Below are 27,976 nucleotides of genomic sequence, written 5' to 3' on the forward strand. Positions count from 1 at the left end.
CCTCTTCATGAGGAAATATCAGGTTCAGCAGAACAAGCAAAATGAGACAGGGACTTGTACCATCTAGGTTGCCTTTCAGAAGCAAAAATATTTCTGTCTTCGGTATTTTTACATTAACTGTATGAAGACCTGGGCTGACAAACAGTTCAGAATTCCACCATTCTCACAGCTGCATCTGCTGTGGCATTTACAGTATTTTAATACACTAAAACAAATAGTACAGTAAGAGTCCAACATCTTTATGCCATCAGTGTAGAGCTCAGAATACCAATATCTCTACATGTATCTCAGCAAGGAATAAGGTGATTTGCACATCTTTGTTAAATATCAAAATCACAATGTCAGGTTTCGTTTTGTGTTTCATAATCAAAAAGTGTGTGTATGGATAACTGAGCCACAAGTGACTACATTTTATTAATTATCTGTTAGTTATGGGACTGTCTTGAAGACAACAAATATTCTTGTTTGAAGGAAAGAGCTTCAATTGTTTTCAGCTTTTAAGTATAGAAAGTTGTTTTTTTTTTTCCACACACTTACATTGAGATTTCCTAAAGGTCATTTTTGGTGCATCTGTACACTAGAAAACTGACACAGACATGTAGAGTCAACTTTGAGTTCTATTTTTCTTCTCAGACATACAATAATGAGAAATCAGGAAGTAATGAACTGAGATACAAGTGGCTGAAAGTTAATCCTTAACTATCTTCTTTTTATTAAAATGTATCCTTTCCATGCATAAATGTAATTCTCAAGTACATCTGTACAAAGTATAATTTGCTACAGATTGTTGTGTTTTTTTTTTTTTTTTACAAGAATCTACCACCCAGTGCTCTTACTATAGCACATAAAGTCTTCAGAACTAACTTGTTCTAAAGATCTTATTCAGGCTTTAATCAAGACCAATGTGAATAGTGAGGCAGTACTGTCATTTAATTTATCATTTTGAGAAGAAAATGTATTTTAAAGCACAGAGAGGGTAAGATATGTTTGGGCTTTTATAATAATTCTACATTTCTGATGTGACAGTACTTAGCCTTGACATTAAAGTGCAGCTGATTATAAGATTTAAATATATAAGTGCAAAGATGCTAAATTCTGCTCTGTGTTCTGTCCTGCAGTTCTGAGTCTCAGGTTTTACCGATTTCTAAACTCCAGAAATACTAGATCATCAGGAGGACTGATCACAGGGCAAGGAGTTAATATTCTCAATATTATCACACATACGGTATTTACATTTTTTGTGTGCTTCAGAGCAGATACCTTAGACAACTCTGGGTGGAGAAAATAAAGTTGGGGGCAGGGGGGAGAGAAGCGCACACGCACACACACTGCCAGCCGCTCTCCACAGAGTAATCAGCAGCTTTTTTCCCTATGCAGAATGCTAATAGCAACATTTTTTTTTTCCATTTACTATCTTAGGCAGAAGCTGCAGGAAATGGAGATTTGATGCAAGTACAAATGTCAAAGGAATCACATTATGATATATAACAGAGTTTTATTAGTTATTAGAAGAGAAAGTGGCTTCAGAGGTCAAGGGGCAAAAAACAGCTCTTAATTTATACCCCTTTCTGGTCATTAGGAATTCTGCTACATGCAGTGGTGACTAAAGCAGCAACTTGATTGCCCCTGTTTAGTGGTGACAATGCTCCCAGCTGCTCTGAGACTCCTTCTCTGCATACAAATTCACATATGCAAAATTCTTAAGATTCCCAGAGGGCAGTTTCAGGATTGAAAGACATGAACGAACTGTTGGAATCATCTTACTGGTACTGCTCAAGTACTGTTCCTTCCCTTCAGCCTGAGAGAATAAATTACAAGCATTCAATGGAAGTGATGCGTATGTGTCAAGGGGTTTGTACAAAGAGGTTTTGCTCCTTTCTGCTAGGGTGGGAACAGATTTGACTAGTTTGTCTTATGATTCTTACTGCTGATCACAACTGGGATATGAAATCTGTGTAACACTTATGTTTTCCTTTGAGATCTGCAGCACTGGAGCTATCTAGAGTGGACGGGAATGTCAAATCAGACACTCAATACTTCAGGTGCTGTTTCCACTATGGTGGTGAGAATTTTTTATTTGTTATAGGTAGGTTTTAGTACAATGCCTTTTAAAGTGGCATTGGCTAATCCTAAGGCCCATCCTTAACACTCCTAATTCTGAGAGAAAAGGCAACTTCACAGTTCCAATGTTTATAACACTCTCGCAATTGCATTACAGCAAAAATGAAGGAAACCTCACACCCCGATATTCTTTAATTTTCCCATTCCCCTCTTGGCAGGTCATACCTGATGAGGAATATATCGTGGTTGCTGTGTTCACATCAGCTTCCATCAGGGATGCACAGCTGGATTCAGTCAAGGAGCCCTTGACAGTCACAGGAGCAATGCTGGGATGGCGTAAGGCAGCTTTCAGGGGAGCAATGTGGTTATACCGAACAGAGGACAGGCAGCCAGTGAATCCATAGGCATTTGCCTTTGAGACTTCAGGGTCCAGTGACAAACCATCTGCAGCACAAAAGAAAAACAGTCTCGGGATTGTCTGTTTTAGGAAGACACATTAAAAAATTAATCCTTTTATTGTCTTACCTACTGTTTTACTTCTCTTCGTTCAATTTCAATTGTTCAGGTTCTCTTTAAGCAGCCCACAAGTCCTCCCTGACATGACCCACAACGTTACCATCCCCAGTGTTTTCTCTACAGTGCTACTTACCTACTTACTATCAAGTTGGCTTGGACAAAAAAAAAAGACTGCATTGTGTTCCTTTCCTTATCCATTTTTCCTATTGTCTTGACAATACCTAACACATTTATAGGTGCTAATCAGCACAACAATAATTATAAACAGTAAAAATAACAACACTGACTATCACAGGATCTTGGGGGTGATCCTCTTCAACTTTTTTGCATCTGTTAATAACACCATGTTCACAGATGTGTCTTTGAGGCATTCTACTTCCTCCACTCTTTTCACAAAGGATCCTGCTCTCCATTGTCTATTATGTAATGCTTCATGTGGTCCAGTATTGATAGGTTCCTAGTAAAGGCTTCCACTCTTCTTCAGGCATCTATTTTTTAACTTTTCCAATCCATGTAATTATGTTGCTAGCATTAACACTTCTTATTTTTATAACAGAGTTCCTAGGAATCCTCCTAATTATGAGCTAGGCTGTCACTCTGCCAGCCCTATTCTACTCATAAAATAAAATTCAAAACTATAACTCATTTAATTTAAGTCAAAACCAGTATTCCCATGCTCTTTTCCAGCCAGAAGATGAGATGGTGCAATTAATCTATGTGTCTGCCTGTGTTCATTTCACAAAGAGAAAGCAAATTCAAAGGCACGTGTTTTTTATTTAGTTCTAAATGTTTTAATATCAAAGGTTGTTTTGAAAACTCAATGAAGGACAGTGAAGCCATCTTCCCTTTCCTCCAAGCTCTCATTTATTTACTTTCCAGAAATTGAAATTCATACTGCTCAGGGGTCTGTAGCATGATGTGCTTTGGTATCAAGGTCAATCAAAAAAAACAAGACAAAAACCACAAATGCACATTAAAAAAGTATCAATAGTTATTCAAAGTCTTCAAATTTACTTGCTAATGAAAAAAAAATCTAGCATTCAAAACTTTGGAAATAGTTCCAATGACATTAGAAAATAAGGATTCTCAGCTTTTACAGTTTATTTTCATAGCTTCAAAGAGCAAGATGATAAAATTTAAAATAGGTTCCAATTTTCCTACCATCATTCAAATACAATGATTTACAAGCTCTCAGCCAAAAGAATTTAGGAAAAAAGTAGAACTTCTCTTACATCTTTGTAACTGACTTTTCTACCAGAAAGACATATACATCTTTTATGTATAATAAAATACCAAGACTTCTCAAAACGAGCACAAATCACAGGTTAATTTTGGCACTAAGGATCTGAGTCCATAATGTCAGGCAGTCAGAGGGAATAAGCCAAGAAAGATTTACTAATTATGTTTGAAGGTTTTCACAGAAATACAATTTGGAAGAGTTTGGCCATTCTTTCCCAGGGGTATTATAGGAGACCCCTCAGTCTACTGACCTATCACTGCCAGAGCTGTCATGGGGAAAACTTCTGGGCTGTGGGCAACTGCCAGAAGGAGACACAGGAAGGGAAACAGTGAGACTTTACCAATGGAAAAATTGCAGCCTTACAGAGGTTCACATTTGCTCTTCTCAAAGTATGTAGGAAGCATTGCATTCAGGTTTTTAATGAGATTTTGGCAGAGGTATTATAAAACAGACAAAGAATCATTCCCAAGTTTCTGCAAGAAGGCTTATATAAAACTAAAAAGGCTGATTTACTGTATTTGTCTTCTTTGTTGAATTTACATAAACCTTTGTAAACATTTGTACTCTCAGCCTTTCCTGTTTTCTTAGCTCTGACACAAAAGGTGGTTTTGTTGTTATCTTTTAGGCATCGAGCAATCTAAATTGTTCTGTTCTGCCCCAATGTGCAAAAGGTAAAACCTAAGAAATAATGAATTCTTTTTTCATGGTACGGTAGCTTGAAAAGTCTAAGATAGAGTGCTGTTGAAGGCTTTCTTTAAAAGTCAAATTAAGGGCAAATTCCCATAGTCTTTTGACAAAGTCAGCTTTGCATTAATGAGAACTAGATTTGTTGAAAAGCTTTGAAATTTGAAAAAATAAAAAAGTAATAACTAAAAATAAAAATAAAATCAAAAAACAAACTGAAAACAACCCCAGAGTCCTCTGATAAAAACTCCACCTGCACAGATACAGGCTGGCTTCTTTTTTATAAGGCTTTCAGTGCATGATTAAGTCTTTCAGAAAGTTGGACTTTCACTGAACTCAACAAGAGGCCTGCGCATCTTGGACGTGAATGACTTGTGATGCCCTATGAATCTCTGTGTGGATAATGTAAAGCTGTGTTTATAATATGATTACCTGTGGGAAAGGCTTATTAAAGGTTGAAGGCCATTCTGTCACTTGAAGTCTTGAAGAAGAAACTGTGATTTAAAATCACAATAAAATGTTTTTCCAAAAGATATTTTCACTACATGATGCAGTGCTCAGTAAAAGAAATAGCTCCATGAAGCTCCAAGGTCTGTGTTGAACTAAGGTCATGTGAAATGTCAGTGGCCTTCCTGTGACCTCATAGTGCTGTAAATCTTTCCATGCATTAGACTGGCTTGGAAAACTATACTGAATTGCTGCTGATAGTTCGATTTGATCTTATGACATTTTAGCATAGTGTTTCTGTTTGTGGTACAGGAGACTGAGTAGAGACTGAGTTACTTTGAATTATCTCTGTATGGGGGGGTGCTCACTGTGAGAAGGCATTTTTTTTTTTTGGCTTTTGAGTAATTTAACTGTTCATTACCTGGAATTTAGGTTTATTTTTCCATAAATTTATTTTTAGGAAAAAAATATTTTTTAATAAATTTAATAAATGTATTTTTTAGGATTTTTTTTTTTAGGAAAAAAAAAAGCTTTCTCTGTTGAGTTGTGCATCAGTTGGTCTAACTTTTTGTGGGGTCCTCTAGCTGCTCACTGGAAGCTGTCTGCAATGTCACAGATCAATAAAATTTGCATCAGTTTTACTCTCCTGTTTTCTAGTTTAACGTGTTTGCAGTAGCTTTCCTTGACAAAGAGAATTAGGTAAAACATGCAGTTGTATTTGCAATACTATAGTTATTATATCCACATAATTTCTCTGCTGATTCATTTCTGTTCTCCAAAACAGACATTGTATTGTACAGCTGGTTTTTGTGCACCTCTGGCATTTGTAACACACTTGTTTTAAAATGTTAAATAAAGCAATCTTAAATCTTAATATCTCAGTAATGGGGAATTAATTTTCATCATAAATAGAATAATAGAATTCTCCTGCAAATCTCTAGGACCATGCATGAGGTTGCTCAGAAATGAATCAGCAAATTAAGACAAAATAAAGGATAGCTAACATGACAGCAAACTGGAATCAGAGAAACCAAAAGTGTTATCTGTGTGCGGAGAGAGTGGCTCAAAAGACCTTTCTGAAAAATAACACTGTAGAAAATGGGACCATAAGCATTACCTGGTATACTTATCCAGTTTTCTTTCTAAACATTAATTTCATATCATTCAAAATTAAATCAGAGATGAACGTTTACTTGTGTGCTCACTAACATCCAGAAAGGCCCATCACAGATTGCCTTATTAGAAACTTCTTAACATCAGTGAGGATATAAAATGTTTTAAATATCTGCACCCTAACTAGCTCATTAATCTAAACATACTACTTAGATAGTTTTCACTTAGGTGGAGGTGCAAAGGATAATTTACTCTATATACTGAAGCACTGGTAGTCCTTTTTTTCCAGTCGGAGAAATAGAAAGATGCTTTTTGTGGAAGTTATACTATATACTTCACCTCAGTTTACCAAGGTGCTGAACATCATTGGCAAGATTACTACTTGGACCTTGTCACTAGATTTGTTTCTGTGAGCCATAAGTAAAAGGCTCTTGTAATCTCCATATTGCTCCTGTCTCATATAAGTTTAGTCAACAACCAAGTACCATGTAGTTACCTAGAAATATACACTACCCTGTCCTTCAACAACCTCAGTAAACATTGCTGATACTAATTATTAATTTAGAAAGGGAAGAAAGCATATCTTGGTTTAGACTGGAACCTGCAAAAAGGCATCCATGGAGAAATTTCATTTCTTGGTATGAGTCTGCCACAAAAGTGGTGGTGTTAACAACACAGAAACTTTTTCTAGTCAGAAATATTGAGTTCAGCCACTTTGGCTCTTCCTTACGAAAAGGATGAGATTAAACAGGAGACAGGGCTCCAAGCATTCAGCATACCTCCAAAACACTTCTGAAACAGAAAACAACAGCAAGAGCAAAGCAAAGGGACTTTTTCTTTCAAGTTTTCCCAGGAATGAGCAGAACACTCCAGGCTTTACTTACTGGCAACTGAACATTTCATGTAAAGTGAAAGATTTGAGAATTTTTGTTTCATTAGGCTTAGCAGAGATAATTTCAGACATGCATTTAGTATGTTTTCTAAACGACAGGTTGTCATTGAAAATGAAGTGCTGCTTTGAATGGCAATGTGAAATTTATTACATCAAAATTTTTGACATTTGAATCTTAAACTGTCATAACACAGTCAGCCCTATGTGATTTTGCATGGGCTCAAAACATTATCCATAAAAAGGAGAAAATATGCAAGAAAATAGAGAGATTGTACAAAAGAACACATGATTTTCTCATGAGTAGACAGTTAAAATCAATTCAAGCAGCAAAAATTCAAATTAAAAATAAAATTTCTAGACAGAAGTAAATAATCTTGGACAAATTTAGGCAATATTATCATTGGGAAAAAAAAAAGAGATTTAAGTGTGGTGCTAGGATTTTAAAGTAAATGATACTGCTGGAGAAAAAGTCTGAATGTATTTCATCTCTTTTTAATAGAAACATGATGGCATTGTTGGCTCAAACCTTGGATTGCTTCAAGCACTTATGATAGCCAAGCTTTTTTATTTTAACTAGTGCTATCTTGGTCCCAAATGTCTCTCCTAAGTAGCTATTCTCATTTTCCCAAATACTTTACTAGGCTACTACGGGGAAAAACAATTTTAGACTTAAAACACACCCAAGACATCTTTTTCCAGGATAAGTTCCTACTAAGAAATAGGCATTTAGGGTGGGAAGAATCTGCAGTAAAGGAGAGAGCTTTGCAGTGACAAGACAAATCCAGACTATAACTCTTGCTGTATTGTAAAAATGGTAGAGTACAATATAGTCAGATAGTGACTTTAAATTTCTCAAGAAATTTGTGAGCTTGAGAGCTTAAAAAAGGGAATGACTTTCCACAAAGGGGTAAGAAAAAAAAAAAAAAAGAAAAAAAAAGACTACAACTTATGTTCTTTCCATCAAAACCCCCCAAAAGGAGATGCTTCTTCAGGGTTAAATTTTGCATCTCGGGCTTGATGCCAACTTACCCACTGTGATTTAATTATCCCATTATCATCTCCTGTACTATGACACCACTCCTAGATTAATTGTACTGTGATCTCTTCTGTGTATGGATTCCATTTTCTTCTTGTGAACTTTTAGTAAGAAAATGTATTATACAAATAATAAAAATTGTACTGCTCCTACACAATGATTTTAATAAAATTACTTTTCAGATAAGCTGAATGATTCAGTGTAAAGACTTCTACAACTTAAGTGTGTTTCAGTTCAAGCTTTTAGAGATAAAAGGTATCATGATCATGTGCTAGGCTACACAGTTCTTTACATCACTAGTGTGGGAAGTTCTGCTAATTCATTATTTTGAGGACACAAATAAATTAGACAGGTCAACATGAATAGGTGCTAAGGAAATCTTTGCAACCTTTTTCTTCAGAATACTCCTAAATTCCTTTCAAATCTCCTTTCTATTTCCTTTACTCTTGTAATCACTACACTACTAGTGTATTAACTTGCTCAGAAGCAAATATGCAAAGAATTAGATTCATTAGCCTGCAATTAGATTCATTTCTCAGCATCACTGATTGTTTTTCCAGGTATTGTAATGGCAAAAGATTTAAATATGGTGAAGCACAATGAGAAATTTTCAAAGTGGGAAAAAAAAAAAAAAAAAAAAAACAGAAAAAAAAAAACCCTAAAAGCTGCTGCAGATATGGTCACATCTTAGGTACTTCTGAGCTGATATAACTAGTTCAGAATAGAAATAAAGAACTCCAACACTGAACTAGAGCCACTTTCAGATCCTTTCATTCACTCTTCTTTCTTTCAACACCATACACATTATGGGGTAGAAAGGAACTGTTATTCAGACACTTATGAATCATACAGTGAACCCCAAAACAAATAGATGATATTTTCCATTGGGATAACAGCTTTTTTATTCTAGACAAGACCTAAGCATATGTAAATGTGTATCTGAGATCAGAGAATTACAGAATAATCTAAATTAAAAGACACCTCTAAAGGTCATGCAGTTCACTCCCTTGTTTAAAGCAGAACTGGCCTCACAGTAAGGTCAGATTGTCAATAGAATAGTGCTCACGTGGTTAAGTTCAGCAGTATGATCTCTGTAAGGAGCACTTAAAGTAAATGCACTGGGACTCTGGCTAAGATTTCACTAAGGCTTTGCCAATAAACTGTACAACCCACTTGGGGTCTGAATCCAGTACTCACTAAAGTCCAGGAAACGAGTCCCATTGATAGTGATGAGCTTTGGATAGGTCCTTTCGCGTCTTAGCTCTATATGTGTGAACAAAAATGACAATGAACTATGGGATAATAATATTTCTCTATCACCGTTGGATACTGTGAGGATGAATTCAACAAACGTCTGTTGGCTACTTGAATGCTGCTTTTTTTTTACTCCCTTGTCTTCAAAGCCACACTTATATTTAGATTGATATTTCTAAGGCAGCTATATGGCCCCATTACTGTGGATCTGAACAGCTCACAGCCTTTAATGCTTTTATCCTCCTAGCGCCCCTCTGATGCAGGGATGTTCTATTATCCATGCTTTACTGATAAAGAACAGAGATACTAAAGCTCAGATTGGTTCCAGTGGGAATAAAATGCCTACTTACCTTTATATCTGTACATAAATGGCTTGCCCAAGGTCATTCAAACAGTCTGTGGCAGAGTGAGTGTCCCTATATTTGAATTCCAGGTGAACCCCTCTGCCTTAAATGGAAGGCTTTTTCCTGGAATTCAGAGACGGGTGTAGGGCAGCCATTCAAACATACAGCAGATTTCAAAAGCAGAAAAAAGTATCAGAGTGTAAGCAGCTTTTGACTAAAGAAAGTCAAAAGGGGCTGGGGGCAGTGAGAGACTTAAAAACTGGTCATTGAATAAAACTGTACTTTTCAAGAGTTCCAACTATGCTAGCATGGTTATCATAAGAAAATCTAGTAAGGAAGAGGTTTTAGTCTTGTGAGATGTCTTGCTGGAAGCCCTCTTAGAGATTTCTCAGCCAGAGGAAAATGAATGGTAGAGTCAAGAAAGAAGATGATATAATCATGTGGTTAAGCAACCGTAATAAACTATTAGAGCAGGCAAATGATTGCTTGCAGTGGTATTCAGGTTAGAAGAGACAGAATTTCAGGAGAGTATAGTACAGATGTGTAGGGTACAGTTTTTCTATATGGTTCTATTTCAGTGGTCACTTAAATGGTACCTAAATCCCAGTGATGTTCAAAACAAACACTGCCGAAAGTCTAGATCTACTACTAAGCATCACATGCCTCCAGAAGTTTATGCTTTTACTGAGGGGAAAGGGATGATGAACAAGGAAGAAGCTGGAGCATATTGGTTTAGGTTAACAGTATTCACCTTTTGGTAAGCCATCATTATAACTAGCTATGGTTAATATTTTACCCATAAAGTATTAGAAATTATGAATGGACACATTTATGTAAGTTCTACATTAAAGTCTAGTTCCTCATTTGATACTACAAGGCAAGCACTCTTGATTTTGTAGCAGTCGGGCTTTTTTATTTTTTTATTGTCAGTATTGGACAGGTTACAACTTCAGTAAATTTGGAGAAGATACAAAACAGGGTTGATAGACCAGATGATCTCTCCAGCATTCAGAGGGACCTTGACAAACTGGAGAAATAGGAAAAAAGTAATCTTATGAAGTTCAACAAAGAAAATTCAAGGGTCTACACTTGGATTAAGAATAACCCCATTCACCAGCACTGACTGGGGGCCCAATCAGTTGGAAAGCAGCTTTGCAGAGAAAAGACCGGTGGGTCCTGGCAGACAACAAGCTGACCATGAGCCAGCAGTATGCCATTCAGCAATGGTGGCCAATGTTATCCTGGCATCCAGGACTGCCTTGGGAAGAGCAATGTCAGCAGACAGAAGATGGTGATCCTTCCCCTGTACTCTCTATGGGTGTTGCATAACTGGAGTGCTGGGTTTGGTTCTGGGCTCCCCAGTAGAAAGCAGACAAGGATTTACTGTAGTAAGTCCACAGAGGGCTGCAAAGATGATTAAGGGACTGGAGTATCCTTTGTAAGAGAAAAGGCTGAGAGAGCTGGGTCTGCTCAGCCTGAAGAAGAGTCAGGGGAATCTGTGACCTGCAATGTGAGGTCATAAGGACTGTCCTCAAAAGAGCTACAAATGTGGAATAAAACTTGGCAAATGAATCCCTAACACAGAAGAATAGTCTGAGGAAATTCATTTAATATATGAAGAAGAAACCAGAATTAGAATTAGGCTGGAATTAAAGTGACTTGCTGGGATGAATTGTGAGATTCCTGGTACAGCAATAAGATTTCCTATCAGCTGGATGAACAAGTTCATGACTGTAGTGTCATTACGAAGATTAACTACTGCTATCATTAATGTTATTAATAGTACAAAATCCCAAGAAACTTTGGAGCAAGAGAGAAAAAAACAGAGGAGGACGTATCCATTAGAATTTGTCTAGAGACAGATCTGTGGTGTTCAGTGGAACTGAATGCCAAACCCCTGGAGATACACATCTGGGCTTTTTGACATTTTAAGAAACTTGAACTTGTAAAATTACTATTTTTGTGGCTACATCTAGCTTCTCTCTGTGATGCTGAGTTGCAACTTGCAACTTCAGTTTGCTGGTTATATGTTTGAAGGTCTTTGTGCTATGTTCCATTTGCTGTTTAGAAAAGCCTTGGTTTACTGATTTGTTATCTATACCTGGCGCTTTAAGGTAGAGATCATGACAAGCAATGCTCTTTCAATTTTTCAGCACTACAGCTGACCCTTGACAAAATGAGATTTTAGCTTAGCCCTTACTTGGGTTGAAAAGTGTCAGGTCCCCATACCTGTCCATAAAGGCTTGGAAGATTGCTGCATTCTGACCAAACATCAGTTATAATTAAGAGGAAAATCAGTTCCCATCCTTAATCTACTCAGTAAAGCATGATGCAGAATGCACTGATGTCATTATATACAATTATATTGTACAACTAGACACTAGACAATGTTTATTGTTTCTGTCTAGCTACCATTCCCAGAGGCTTTGGGTGCTATTAATAAAGCACATTAATTGAAATAATGAAACAGATGGTAGGCTTGATATGGAGGCCCAATTCTAACAAAGGACTGCAATGTTTATATCCAAGGAAGAATTTAGAATCTTACTGCGAATGAGTGACTCTCTTATGTAAAGTACTATGACATACTTGACAATGAAATAGAGGAGTTCTACTTTCCAAATTTATGGCCAAGTTTTCCGGTCTTGTAACAGCTTTGTAGTGTGAAAAGGTAAATACAAAGAAGGTCCATGCACAGAGCATGCAGAATTGTGGCCACAGTACTATATGTAACACAAACATTCCTTGCAGAATTCAAACAGAAAACGACAGGGAGTGCAATACGGATAGAGGGGATGAAGGCTCACAGCACTCTTCTTATCATTAGGGAACAGAAATGGCTTCAGAAGAGCAAGCTACAGTCAGCAAAATGATGCCACCCTGTGCAGCCACACAGGCTGTATGAATCACTTTACTGGAGTGCGCAATGGGAGAAGGTAATACTGCTATCAGTGCAAACAAGTAAAGCTGCCAAACTTTTGCATAGGTGAGCTTTTATAAGTAGGAGTACTAGAATGCTCAGGCTAACCCTTACAGCTAAATCAGCCAAATAAAAAACCAACTCTGTTAAAAAGCCAGCACACAGCACAGGTTAACTCAAGCACTATAATAACTGATGAGTCCGAAATATTTTTAGTAAAACCTACCTGTGACCTTGCCCAGGGTAAGTGATTTGGTGGCCTTAAAATCAATCTCAGAAAAGTTGTGTTTGAGTTTGAGAACTTGATCAACCTGGAAGAGGTCCATAAAATTAGTTTATTAAAACAGCATACAGATACCCCTAGATCTTTCTCTGTACCGCAAACTTGTGGGAAGGCTCTCAGCTGCAAATAAGTTAATTCTGCCCCCAACCGTGATTCAGTTTCTAAAGATAGCAAAGTGAACGTGCTTTGATTTTTGCATGAGAAGCTGAAGGTTCACAAGTATAGTCATGTAAAGGGATTTAAAGAAACTTCCCCTGAAGAAAAGCTTAAAATGTTTAACACTGAAATTCCCCTGCTTCCCAAATTTCATGTCTAGTCACTTCAGAGTGCACTCAAAGGAGACCTCTCTAGGAATGTATTGTGGAGAATTAGTTCTCAATAGAAGAAAACCACAGTGCAGCAGACAATGGAAGACTGGTAATAGAGAAAAACCCTGACTGTTAGCTTAAACCTCCTTCCTAGATAATCAGGCTTACCTATTTTAGTTGCTGCGTTAACTGCATATTATTTTAACAACAAGAAATAGAAATTGCAGAGGAAAGAAAAACCGTGGTGCTCCATGTGTTTCTTTTGCTTTCTCATTCTATTCTTTCATTAACACATGGTTTCTCCTTAGACCGATGCTGCCACTCCTCTGTTAAATGATCATGGCCCAGACCTAGCAAATTTGTTTTGTAATTTGAAATGATGTAATTAGCCTCAGAAGGAAAGCAGAAGGAGCAGTAAGATGGTACTCTTCATCCTGCCTTTGGAAAACAGGCAATGCAAGAGAACAGGGGCAGATGAGGGGTCTCATCTCCCTTGAAATCACCACAGTCATAGGGCACACTGAAGGGTGGGCCTACATCTAGCAAAGGGACAGGACATCAGCAGGCACACAGTGGCTGCACCCCGCATTCCCTCAGCCCTTCCTGTTTGAGAAGATAAGGCTGCTGTGGTCACATTCTCCTTTGGGGCACATATACCTAATGAAATAACTTTCCCAGGTGCTCCCTCCTTGGCTGTTTTTCTCCATATGGCAGCTTTTTAATGATATACATTGTGTGCTCCCTTTGGGCCTACAGGTCACACAGATAACCCTAGGCCCCAGCACTGCTCTAGTGGTCCAGATGAATTTCTGGTCAAGGGTGTTTCCCAGTTCACAGATTGTAAGAGACAACGGAGAAATCACTCTGCTGAAAATACCACTGCTGGGCACTCTTCAAGGTAGGGTCTGGGCCAGGCCCTGGTCTGGTTGGAGCTTTGGTTTAACTCATAGGGCTTTTCTGCTGCTGGACCTCCTACTGGCAATCAGGCACTGAAATCAGTGGGTCTGTTTGTAGCATGTATTCCTTTACACCGAACACGAAACTGGGAATCTAGCCCTGAAAATAAGCCAGGACATACCTGAATGATGAGCTCTCTGCCTTCTCTGTTAATCTTCACATGGTGCAGCTCTCGGTTGGCAAAATTTCCAGAGTCAATTGTGAAAATAAGGAGCCCATCCTTACTCAGCTTATATCGGACCTGTAAACTTCCTTAAAAGCAGAGCAAAATTCTATAAAACTTGTGTCCATAATGAGATACTGTTCAATACCTTTACATAACATATAACTCATTTTCTTTTTATTATAGTGGAGAAACAAGGTTAAAAAGTCAAGAAACAGGTTGAAGAGAAATGAAAGAGTTCACACTTTAATGAAAAGTATGAAAAAATGCACTGGAAGAGTTTTTCTTCTTACTAGCTAACAAACTCTGCTGTGGAGAAACATAACTTAATTGAGTAACTGAGTATAACAAAGGAGATGGTGTCTGTCCATAGGTCAGACATTTAGCATGGCCACAAGAGCTGATCTACAGTAGACTGTGAAGGATTGCTTCCACCAGAGGGCATGCAGGCCTTGCACTATTCCGTTAAACTAATATTGGTGCATTTTACTATTCCAAGTCAGGACTTCATCAGGGTATAACAGCCAATGCAGAAGACAGTGACGACTGTGAGAATTATAACTTAATTCCAAGCATTTAAAGGCCCAGATTCATTATGATTTATATGCAATGCGAGAAAAGATATATTGCAAATGATTACCAAAAAAACCACTTTGGTTTTCTAAACTATTTAAAAAAATAAATAAAATTCATTTAAAACAAATCCCAAGCATCTCTTTCAGTCTTTGCAGAAAATAAATACAGCATTTTGACTTCAGAGACACACCACTGACCCTTGATGTAGTCTGGCATTTTATTGAGGTGAATGAGCAGCCCTGCTTGGCTCGTCTATTCAGCCATATTAATGCTGCAAGACTGACTTCTTGTCTAGAGTTAGAGGCAGGGGACAAGAGGTGGTTCTCCTTCACTGCATAACGTGGACATAACTGCTCTCCTTACCCTTGACCTTAATGCAGGAATAAGTGCAACTGCACTGCAACAGCACTTGCAACTGCTGTCCTTAAGGCTCTTGCAAAACTATGAGTATCAAACAATGTATAAACTTCCTGCAGAGAGGGAATTTTGCAACCTCTATGCAACTCACAGTATGTCAACAGTTCTTCCAAATTGGACCCAAAGTCCCGTTAAAATCATCTCTCTTCCTTTGCCTCACCAGGATGTTTGCTGCTCAGGCTCCTAAGAGCTGCTCTTTTTGTAACATTCTGTGTAATCCCAGACGAGCACTACCTCTCTCTGAGCTTTGCGGTATAGAAACAAAGCTTTCATAGATGGGAGGGAAAATGAGAATGAACTACTAGGATGAAGGCTTTTTAGCTGACTGAGAGGTCTACTGGATCAGGTCATGGTTTAAATCAATAAATAAAAAAAGTATTTAAAAGGCATTTAATTTCTCCCATATAGTCATGGATGTAAGAGGGAAATTTCTGAAGAGATCAAGGTCAGTAACAACTGCTAAATTATCCAGTGTGATAATATAGGTCCTGATTCAGCTGCCCTGATTCACACTGCAAAGCTCCTGTCCCCTCATTGCATGTCCAGGACAAGGAGCTACTGTTTATCACCTTTAAAGTTAAAGGTCCAAACTTATATCATAGTCCCGTTTTCTTGTACATTTTCTGAGTGATGCATCAACAGGGAATAAAAGTGTGAACATCTGATAATAACGTTAGAAAGACATGGGAAAAGAAGCCCAAGTGCAAAAAAAAAAAAGTTAACAGAACTTCAGACTGGTTCATTCAGTAAAAAGTGGAAAGGTTGTCTGAACCTGCATGTCACAGCTGAGATGACCACACAGAATAAAGTGAAATGCATTGTGACAGAGTAACAGACTGGTCCTAATTGAAAATCGCATCCCAGAAGAAGCATTTTATCAGCCACTCACACCTCTTACCTGCAGTCTTTGAAAAGGGCCTAGTGCAAAAAATAGAACACAGCCAAGATCTGGTCTGTGACCTTGTACTAGTTGATTAGTTTGAAAATCTAAAAACACACTGCTCTTTTCAAATGCTATGATCACACCAGTATATAAGATAAAAATGGTAGTACTACATCCAGGCGATCAACATAGTAACCAGCACATTTGTGTTCAAACAGTCAGCAAGATATGCAATCTATCCAGGGTCTTAGGTGCTTCAAATAGAGATTCACTCATTGTCTTCATCAGAAAAACACCAATTTCTGCTTTAAAGCAGAAATCATCTGTTCCATAGAGACAACAGAGGAGGTTCTTGACATTCATTAAGAAATAATCTTAATTTCTATAGTGGTATTATTTTACCTTAAATCATTAAAAGAAATAAATTAATAACATCTTATCAAATTGCTTTGAATACCAATAGAAACTTTTTTTTTGGATGGCTGTTCTTCAAAACCATTTTATTCAAGTTGACATTTTGCCTGTGGTCAAATTTGCATTAATATAAATCATAAGTATATGGGCTCATGTCTCCAGAGATGTTTTGGCATTTACACCGATGGAGCTGAGAGCTGATTTTGATATGCATTCAGTATCAAAATTTTTAGTGTTGGCAGAATACAGAATCATTACTTTGGTAGATTACATTGCCATTTTGCTATTTGACAGACAAAATAAATAGATTATTAATTAAAATTGTTATTAAGATTTTTTTTTGGCCTCTGAATTTTGATTATCTGGTCTGCTGGCTTTTTCTATCATATCATCCCAGTGTCACTAACCACAAATAAAAACCTGTGTATAAAGCAGCTCCTATTCTCATTTTTGTATCATTTCTGCCTCACAATAGGGATTCACACTAATCATAAGCAGCATAATTTCTGGCAGTCTTGTTGCAGTCATGCTTGTCATCCTCTTTTCAGCTCCCTGTGTCTGAGCATGCACACCTGGAGTGCCATAATGCTCAAGCAATGCACTGCCTGTTGTGTTTTCTTCCTTCTCTAATATGTGTGGAATTGCTGGAGGCAATTTCTATCAGGTCCATAAAAGAGGGAGGGAGGGAAAGAGAGGTATCATGTTTTTGGCCTTGGGCAGTGAAATTTTCCTGGACATACTACCTCAGTAGTATTAGATAAGAGTAGATTCACACTTAATGATTATAGCCATCCCTTTTAGCTTCAAATTCTGGAGGTAACTGCCACTGCAGACTATGGATCAACATGCAGATACACTGCGCTACCTCCAGAACAGCCTGACAGAGGAGCAGTCATAGTTTATCTGCTGTGTGACCTCTTTTCTCCACTTCTGCAGGCAATGAGTCCACATGGGCTGCAACGCTACTATGACAAGGCCACTACTAGTATCAAAGCTGGCCTGCTACACACCACTGTGGCTTTCAAACTGTAATTTGCAGTAGTATAATCTATGGCTGTAGGGCTGAATGACATCTCTCTGCTTATATCAAGTGGCTTCAGAGCCATTTTAACAGGATTCCATGGGGATCCCCTTGTACAGAGGAATGTTCTGGGAAATAGACACAAAAGGGAAGTATTTATGCCATCCCATATTGGTAAATATGTAGGGGATGATTCTTCTGAAACAAAACACTCCCAGGATACTCTTTCAGTGGTGATGGAGGTCAGGGTTAGTACTTGCTAGCAGTATGCTAATGATCAGTATCAGCATAACTAAACCCCAGGCAGCTACAGAAATAGCATGGTGCCTTCAAACTGTTTCTACCCCTTTCCTGGGGACAAGAAAGATGAAGTAGCAGCTCTTGATCTAGTAATAATACAGGGATATTATGCTGGTTTGAGACTTCAAAGTGCTCAGCCTGAAGAAGAAAGTTATTCATAAGCAAGGTTCTTGTCACACATGCCACCAGGACTACTGGTCTTGTGTCATTTTGTCTTGAAGAACCAAACAGCAAGAAAGGGAATGACAAGCCCTTGGGGTCTGAGTCTTCTCTGCGGGACTTTCATTTATAGAAACGGGTTTTAAATGAGCCCAGATTGAACCCAACATCTAAAACAAGTTCAGTAGCAGTTTTTAATGACTTAACCTGGCTGGAGCAGCTGGCAAGACATCTTGCACCCCTCCGAGAAGCTGAGGTTAGTGCAGGGAGCATGTGCGGCTGACACACATAAAATGTACAGCTTTATCACCATCACGTAACATCAGGAAAAATCACTTAAATCAGGGCAGCTGACAAGTATAGTTTGGGAGAAATGTGTATGTATAAAATATGAAACACTGCATTAGGATAAGGACCTTATAATACACCTGCATGTCCCATTGCCACAGAGGCACCCAGAAATACAGAAGTACCAACAGAACCTCTCCGAGCTCTCTCACACTGGCAGTCACCCTCGTCAGACAGGAAGGTGTTACTGATGCTAACCCTACCCACCCTCAGCACTTACTGAGCTATTGCTAACAGACAAAATAATAAAGGACAGCACCAATTAAACAACAGGTGGGAAATATTAGTAAGCCTATTGATATTGTTGCTATTATGAAAAGAATTAAAATATTTAGCCCAGAAAGTCATTTGCAACTTGTAAAGTGGAAATGTTGCTTTTTCATTCCTGATTGCAGAATAGCAAATGACAGCTTTCAGTCATCTCTACCAGAAAATACCTCTCTGGCAACTTGTACAGCTTCAGTGTCCCTCTTTATAGCCTAGATATTTAAAAATGAACAAATGCTTTCTTGGTTAGGAGCAGCTGGCTAAGAAACCTGCTCCTTAATTAGCAGCTTCTCCCCAGGGATATTTACTCAGTAAATTTACTCTTCAGTGGAAGTGTCACTGGTGATTCAAAGAACAGGGCCCATCTCCTCTGCATCCACTGGCTTTTAACTAAGAAAATACTTGCACATTTTTAGGAGATGACTCTTGCTATTTGCTTTGCTCAGAGAAAACAAAGAGGAGAAACTGCTGAACATGTTTGCTGATACGATTTCTCAGCTACAGTGTTGGTTCAGATGACACTGTTTTACATGGTTAAAAAAATAAATCATGCCTCCCAAATTCTGCTAATCTCTCATGGCAGAGAAAAAGGTGCTTATTTGAATACTTCCCACTCAAGACTTGAAGCATTCAGGACTTACAGATCATATTCAAGACATCATATATTAATAACACACTTTCACATTGCATTTCTTCAATTTAGAGAAGAAAAAAAAGCAAAACAACAACAAAAACTAACCAGCCCCCTCCCTAAAAACAAACAAGCAAGCAGAATAGGAGTCTGTCTGGAGGCCCATGACCTCAGCTTGCTTTGCAATCCTGCTAGGCAGCTGGAGCAGAATTAAGAATTTCACTTAAACATCAACAAATGCAGCTAGTTCCCTTATACGACTGACAAATTTGTTTAACCTTGGTAGACATCTCATTTCCACCAGCCACCAGTTGGCTTAACACAGGCTGACCAGCAATTAAAAAGGAACTGGCAGATGCATCTTACTGCAAAGCTAGAAAATATTGCAAGTCTAAAAGATGACCCAGAGGTCCACAGTTGTATAGCTCATCATGCAGTGGCTTATACACCAAGGTTATTCCAATGATTTTAAGGGGAATGTTCTAAACAAAACAACCCATATTCATGCCCATGTGGCTGGGCCTAAAATGGGAAAAGGGCTAACCCATAGATATGGAATATACTAATCACTGTCCACATGAGTTCAGCTCATGGGTATCCTACCATCATACACAGCAGTATATTTGTGTACCCTGGAGGCAATGGGGAGAGCGCTGCCACCATTCCGTATTTACCAGCTTGTTGACTATTGACTAATCATTTTCCTTCTCTGTGCTACAGACTATCTGTTGGTGAAGTAGATGAATGCTAACATCCTTTGGAAAATTACAGAAAACCTCTGGATGAGCAGCAGTTTCAAATAATACTGTTACCCACTATCATATGTTAGGCATTATCACTACCTCTCCATGTCTAGCTACTTCTTTCTGGTGAAGGACTGGTTGCCTTTTCTTCTACACTGTGATGTTACACTAATTACTTTTTTCCCCAAAGGTGATTTAATGCAAAGATGAAGAGTTCAGGGCATCAGATGAAATTAAATCTCCCTGAAATCACCTGCTTTCTGGTTCTGAGATTTATTCTGGTAAATTTTAACCTATACTTTTTTCATGCATGCTGTGGAATTTCAAAAGTCAATTTAAGACCCTTCATTTAACAAAAGCTATCTGTATAATACTATTGGATCTGATGCTCAGATCTCTCCTCTTGTCTTTGAACACACACTGTATGCCATTAATCTTCTCATGGTCAGACACTCAGTAGGGTCCTACAGTTCACTCATCTTTGTATACAGAGAAATCTTGCCAGGCTTTGATCTTACAGTGTACTTTTCATTTAAGACTAGTGTAGCAGACAGGCTGGCCGGAAGAGCCTTTACTTTTTACCCAGTGAACAAAACAAAGTAACATCCTATGAATTATATTTCACAAGTTTGACCTGGCTTTGCAAATTACACATCAGCACCAACTCTGTGCAAAGAGCTTGCAGGCAAAAAAGACTGAGAACCTCTGCTGTGATACCCTGAGGAATTCACACCAACCTGCCTGCACCAAGATCCTGGCTCATACCATTAGGCCTCTTTGCAGTAAGGGCACACTGCTGGCTCATGTACAACTTAGCATTCATAAGGACTCCAGGCCCTTTTCTGGGAAGCTGCTTTCCAACTGGGCAGTGCCCAGCATAAACTGACATCTGCCAGCTCTCTCAGTACTCATGTGAACTCATGGACTTATGTTTGTCCAGTTTCCTCTCTCACCGAGGGTACATCTTCCTTGTTCCAGATTTTCCCCCTGATCTCTGGGGCATAGGATTCCTGAAGGCTGGTCTTGCTAGTAAAAACTGAGAGATAAACACCCATTTTCCCCAGGCAAAGAGGGACAAAGTCCCTCTTCATTGTCCAGCGTAACAACCAGCATAACTCATTTTTTAATGGGAAAAATTAACATGCTAATAGGGATGTTATAAGCAAGACAGAAGGTTTGCCTGTTCCAAGTTGTGTGGAAACAGCTACACTGCTCCGCAGTAGCACTTGAGTTTCTGCCAGACTACATATCTCTACATCCACAACACAGATACTTCATAATTTAGGAATAACTGAGAAATGACTAAGATCAATCCTCATGGCTAAAGTTTTTGGCAAGTCAGGTTGTAAAAAGACACTTCAGAATTACTGAAGAACACAAACATACACACATATATATAATCTGCAGCATCCAATTAAACAGGAGCTTCTGACTCTGTCCTTCCTCCCCACTCCTTTTGGGACAACTCCTTAGAAATCCAAAAATAAAAATGACTTTTTAACAGCACAATGTGAGCTTGACATTTCGATCTTCCAGGAGATAAACACCTCCTTCAGTCAAATATAAATGTATGTTTTCTTCCTAGCTGATTATCTGCGGCCATTGGCCTGGGGTTTTATGCCAGAAACCAGTAAGTTCAAAGTCAGTCTGTATATATGCAGAGCAAAGATCAATTATTAACTGCATGCTCAGCCATTCCTTCTCAATGTAATCCAATTACAGTTCCCTTGTTTTTCCCTTGTGGGTCTCCAGAACATCTCTTGACCCTTCAGCACAGTAAAATGATCTTTGTGAGTACAAACATGTCCATGAATTGAGCTAATGAGACAGATCTTTCAGTTCTGTCCTCTTGGAAAGCAGATAAAGAAATCTGCCACAGTCCTTGGCTGAATGTTGTGACTGCTTCTCCTTTCAAAGAAGTCTAGTGCACTTAGAGATTTAGAACGGCATATGGTAAAACAAAACAAAACAACCGAAAAAGGCTTTGGGTGCCAAGTCCACTCAGATGACTCAATGACTTTAGTGCAGGATTTGAACTGAAAACTCTAATCAGCATGTCCACTTTCTGTGAGGTGTGCATACAACAAGAGATCATCCAAGGGACCAGAGATGTTTCTAACAAGAGAAGTTTCTCTGTTTACATAAAGAAACTGTTTGGAAGATCTCCTGCCATTTAATCCTTCCCACTTATGGTGCCACAGATAGTGTCCCATTCACAGTCAATCAGGGGCAATTTTTTTTTTTTTTTTACATTCAGCATTCCTGATCAAACTCTCACTGCCCACTCCCCCAGTAAACAGAAGATTTCAGGACCAACTACAGCAATTTTTTGAAATGATTTTTAGAAAATATACTCTCCCATTTGCCGTATAAAAGCATTTAATGATTTAAACCAGAGCTAGGCAAGAAACATTTCTTAGTCTATTCAGAGTTGCTTAAGAACTAGTCTCCTCAACAAAGCTGCCTTCCTCACTTCCCAACATGACTTACTTTCCTGCTCCTGATCTGTTAAAAATAACCATACCTGAACCTTGGCACAATTTCCCACTTCACAGTCACGTAAATTATGCAGGTTGTTCAATGGGTGTTGAAACTCTTTAAACCAGAAGGTGTTCTCAAACAGAGAAAGCCCCAGTGAAGACTTGAAAGTCACCCCCCAAACCCACCCCAATGTTGCAGTAGATCCTATTTTCTCTAATTTAGCTTTGCTCCATTGAACCCTGCAATGCACAGATTCAAGAGTACTTGGCTCAAAGAATGAATTAGTTTATTTTGGCCTGCCTTTAACACTGAATGACAAAAGCTTTGTTTTTATTTGAGAAAAATTGTTGGAGACGCAGCTCACCAGATTTGCAAGGCAAAAACTACAAGGATAATTTACATGCCTTCAATAGAAAGGCTGCTGCTGAGTTCGAGACAGAAGGAGATGAGAGTAGATTACTAGTTTGTTAAAAGGCAAAATGTCAGTAGCTTCTCAATGATGACATTTTCTTCTTTTTTTTTTTTTTAAGAGTGTTAATTTAGCCCACCTCTATTACAGCTTTTGGTTTCTTTTCCTATTAAGCATCAGCTGATTTCAAGAACTTTTAGGACATGGCTGTAAGGCTGATCTAGGTCCTGCTACTATATTTTGAGTATCACAATATCACAGAGCTGGTAGAAGAATTTTGCAAGCTGTTTTCAATTGTACTTTTGCTTGTAATATGCTTTTTTCTTGTCTTTAATCCTCCCTATGCAATTTCAGAGACTTGCTTTACCAAAGAAATTGGGAACAGAGCTCACTCTAATGACAATAGGTCCTGAATAGAGGCAATAAAAAAGGGACTCAAATTGCTTAGTTTCTTAGGAGATCAGATAATAACTTCAGATACATTTCAGTCATTCTAGAATAGTTTGAGATCCTATCTCTTTTCTTTGATGTTGGCTATCTGCTCTTTTTCTAGATTTGGAATTGAAGAAACCCTACCATACTAACAGACAAAGGCAAGAAAGAAAGAAACATTTTCTAGACATCATCATCATATTCATATCACATTTGATTACTTTCAGAGGGAAGGAAGAATATAGAAACAAGAGGCACTAATGGTTTCTATCCTGACATTTCCCACTCCCGTCAATTTCTATCTTTAGGTATCAAGCTGAGTGCATTATAATACTAAGTTATTGATAATTTGGTGAAATCATGCAAATTAGCAAAAATGTGGAATGAAAAGGAGAGTGCAGCCTAGTTCCCAGAGCCTCATCCTCAGACTGATGCAGTGCATTTGCAGCCCTGGGAAGAGAAAGTAGTGTGTGTGCGCACATGTGCAGGGGAAAGATGAGAAAAGTGCAAAGGCAGGCCACATATGGAGCAGCTCTGACCAGAAGACGAGACCAGCTATATTTGCATAACACTGTGGAAGCAGTGCCCTTCTGCAGTGTTGGTATTGCCGGGAGCCATTTATAAATGGACCAGACTTTTACCCACTATTACTGTGACAAGCTTGAGAATGCACCCACAGTGACTCTGCTGCACCACAGCTCTGTCCATAGACACAAAATAATCAGGTTACTCAGCTATCCCTCAAGGATGAAAGATCACAAAGCACATGACCTTGCACCACTATTCATAAGAAAGCACAGCTCTGTGATGTGCAAATGTCTTTCATCATGCTAATTAACGACACCAAACCAGACTCCTCACCATTCGATTAATTAGTGTTACAAGATGCAGATGTTCAAGGGCATATACTCCCTGAAAAAAAATAATCTAGAAAAAGTCTTGTGGATGTCCCATCCTCGGAAGTGTCTAAGACCAGGTTGGATGAGGCTCTGAGCAACCTGGTCTAGTGGAAGGTATCCCTGCCCATGGCAGGGGGGATGGAATTAGGTGATCTTTAAGGTCCCTTCCAATCCAAACCATTCCATGATTCTAAGAAGACTGGGGAGGAGAGAAATGCTAAGTTATTGCATCCATTTTCAAAGGTACATGTGTGATATAGAAGACTAAGTATTCACTAATAGCAGACAGAATCCCTACTGAGTCATCTTTAAAAATATAAACTTTTGAAAACTTACCCATGCCATGCCATGAAACCCATTGACCAGAGGTAAAAAAAACACTGTGATATAGATAAATCACTAGAGTGGGAACTGTTTCTAGAAATGCTAGTTGCAAGGCACTACTGAGCACCTAATTTAAGAGGAGGTGGTCATCTGTATGGATCCAGAATGGTAGCTCCTACACTGACACATGGTGGTACCCAACATCTGTTATATCTTTATTTCCTACATGAAGCACCTGCCCTCTAAGGCTCCAAGCACTGGAAGGGCTTTCTGTGTGAGTGGCAATGTGCAGCATGCATAAAGAAATGACTGAGTATGAGGAGATTTTATTTCCATACCCAGATCTCAAACTGACCCATTGAGTAACTCTAAGTGAATCATTTTACTACCAAAATTCTGGTGTCTCAATCAGTATGTACTGTATGTTCTAATGATATGACCTCCTTTACAGTCTGCCAGTGTAAAGTGCTTGGGGTTAAATGTGATTATTTATTAATTTTACTGAAACCAATCGATTTTACAGGGAATATTTCACACCTGACTGGATTAGACCACAGTTGCCCATACAAGTTCATTTTCACATAAGCTCCTTTCAATACAGTCTAAATATGAACAAGCCTTGCAGACACTTTCACTTCTTTTACGTTATTTAACGTGAGAAGTCTGAACTACCAGGAACATTCTTCTCATTGCCATTTTTATTAACTAATAATTTGCATAGTTGGTTTGTGGCTGATAGAAAAAAGGAGTGACAGGATACACCAGTAGAAGCTTCAAAAATACTTACAAAAGTTTGGTTGGGTTGTGAAGCATTAAAGTATACATAGACTCTTCCAATATAGTTTCTTAACAAGTGGAAATGGCCTTAGGATTATGGCAAAGAATATTACTGCACACCTCTTAAGTGAGAATGCCCATCCCCATTTCACCAGAAGCCTAAACTTTATTTAACTACCAGTTACATGGCAGGGACCTACCTAAGTCCTACTATACATTGTCAGCCTCAGCAAATATCCTTGAAAATGAGCCAATAAAAGAGAAGGAATTGTGCTCACTCTTAATGGTACAAAGAATATTATTATTCATAGCCCAGTAACTTTATGGCAAGCATAAACCTCTTGGAGGAAGAAAGAGTAACACAATCTGAATAATCTGAACATTATTTTCATTGGAATAATTTCAATTCCAACAAGACTAAAAAATAAGAGGACATGAGATTTAAAAAACTACTGATTTGGAACAGAAGACAGAGAATATACATGACTAAAATGACTGTCCTGACAGAATGACACAGGAGCAAGCATAAAACAAATCTGAAACAGACTTCCAGGACTTAAAAACCAAGGTCAGCTAGTTATCTTAATTCTTTGTGTACAATGCTACATTTTAATAGTCCAGGGTTTTGGAGCCTGACATCTCACCAACCCTTTAAACTAACGTTCTCTTCATTTTACAGATGAGTAAAGATACATACAGAGATGAGAAAGACACTACTGTCCAAACTGCCTCCTGATTCTGAGTGTGCTAAGAGCTGCTCCACCTAATTTCTGGAACTGGAAGAATCTCAATCTCTTTCTGAGCCAAAGAGGAGTTCTGCAGATGATGCAGCTGCCAAAATGAAACATTTTGTAGAAACATATTATAAAATCTGTGGTCCTGCTGAGCTACTCCAAGAGATCCTAGTGTCCTGTTCCCAGCTCCTTCCCCAATCACCATTAGAGAGTTCCTGCCTCTTAGAGACCTCCCAACTGCACCTCGCTGATGGTTGCATTTCATCAATAAAAGGCAATTGACTCATGTTTCTAAGGTCATTTTATACTACTCCGGCAGCAGTAAAGGTGATATAAATGGATATTACATTTTCATTTACTTTAGGGCTATTTTTGATTGCTTGATTGGCATCAAGAAACCTCAGTGTAACTGAGAAGCAAATTCCAAGCTTTCACCTCAGCAGAGACTAACCTCTCCAACTCTGGAGCTTTGCACTGGAATATTCATATATCTGAACATCATATACACTGAACACCTGCATCTGAGAGCAAAGTGGAGATGGAAATGTGGGACTGGATGGCAGAGGAGAAAGAAGAAGGTTTCCTCAAGAGTCCCACCACCCTCCTGCTACTTCCCTTGGGGGAGATGGGCCCCAGGCTGATACTGCCCTGGCTGCAGGAGGGGTAGGCCAGGGATTTGGCTATTCATCCCATGCCAGCCTGAATGCTGGCCACATGACATAACCAGGATATAAACTACTGCAAAATCCATAAAGAGAATAAAAGCTTTTTTTTTTTTTTTTTCCTCCTTTATACTTTAATTTGATGGTACTTCAGAGCTTGGCTATTTTGGAATTTGCAAGGCTTCAGAGTGGTCTGGGTCATTCGGTCAAATGCACATATTCAAGCACATAACATTAACTTTCTATTGTTCTGCCACAGGCTAGTGACTCACCAATATGCTTACTCATCATTTCCAGTGCTCCAGTGCCTGATAAGTCTTGAATAATTCAAACATCCCAATTTGTATAGGATGATGCATGTCTGGAGTAAGTTTTCTGAAAGCACTGCAAGGACTCAGAAGCCAGAGGGTCTATGCCCCTAAAATCTTTACAAGTTTTCAAAATGTGTCCACACCATTTACCTTGTAATAGCAAATGGATGTTCTAGTCAGTGAACCTAGAAGATCTGTACATTTTCTGGCTTTAATACTCAGATGTACTGGCCATATTCCATTGAAACAATGCAGTGAAGAGCAATACGCATGCCAATAGAGAATGCAAAAGATAAAATAATATATTTCTGCACCAAGTGTTCTTGTACAGTCATGGAATTTCTCATTCCTTTATCCTGGAGGCCTAATGGGTCTCACTGTGGAATAAATAGCAAGGAATTGCTATTGTGCAGTCTTGCCAAATGGAAGTCAAAGCACATTTTAAGCCCCAACAACATAATTATTCAAAGACTGAATAGGCAAGTGTAGCACTGAATGCCAAATAAAGGGACATAAACAAGAGTGATGGCTATTTGCATGAACTGAATACCACAAAGCTGATAAAGTTGCAGGCACTATTCTCACAAAAATCATAGCCACATTGGTCTCCCTTTGGTAGCAAATCAAGAGTACTTACCATTTTTGGAGAGAATCACAGCCAAATATTCATGAAAGTAGGTGTTGATGTACAGCAGAAGGCTTGGAGTATGTGCCGTGAGAAAGCTAAATGCAATATTTTCCTTGGGCATGACAGCATCCGCATAAATGGCAGAGCTTGAACTGCTTGCATTTTTTGTGACAGGATAAGGTTCTTGGAAAATATAGGTAACGGAAGTGCTGGCTTCAAATAACGCAGAAACCTCTGAAAGCACATATAAACCAAGGGAATTGTTTCAGCCACTGCATTTTCATATGTCCCAGACAGGCATGCGCATGAGCTGACTGCTTCAGAAGCAGAACATGGCAAAAT

General features: G+C 38.6%; 1 protein-coding gene across 9 annotated transcripts in view; it reads right to left on the reverse strand.

Annotated features, from left to right (window-relative positions):
• Positions 1-27,976, reverse strand: part of CNTNAP5 (contactin associated protein family member 5) — a 290,859-nt gene that overhangs the window by 11,385 nt on the left and 251,498 nt on the right. For 5 of the 9 annotated variants that reach the window (XM_083841971.1, XM_083841970.1, XM_083841968.1 and 2 more), the window contains 5 exons: positions 27,644-27,868; positions 14,177-14,307; positions 12,734-12,818; positions 9,187-9,252; positions 2,287-2,505 (listed from right to left, as the gene is read on the reverse strand). In XM_083841971.1, the coding sequence (XP_083698097.1) occupies positions 2,287-2,505; positions 9,187-9,252; positions 12,734-12,818; positions 14,177-14,307; positions 27,644-27,868 (726 nt within the window). The remainder of the gene's footprint in view (positions 1-2,286; positions 2,506-9,186; positions 9,253-12,733; positions 12,819-14,176; positions 14,308-27,643; positions 27,869-27,976) is intronic. The other 4 variants (XM_083841975.1, XM_083841976.1, XM_083841969.1 and 1 more) reach the window with 2 other exon arrangements.

This window comes from Anser anser (assembly GCF_964211835.1).
Source record: "Anser anser genome assembly, chromosome: 6".
Classification (NCBI taxonomy): Eukaryota; Metazoa; Chordata; class Aves; order Anseriformes; family Anatidae; genus Anser; species Anser anser.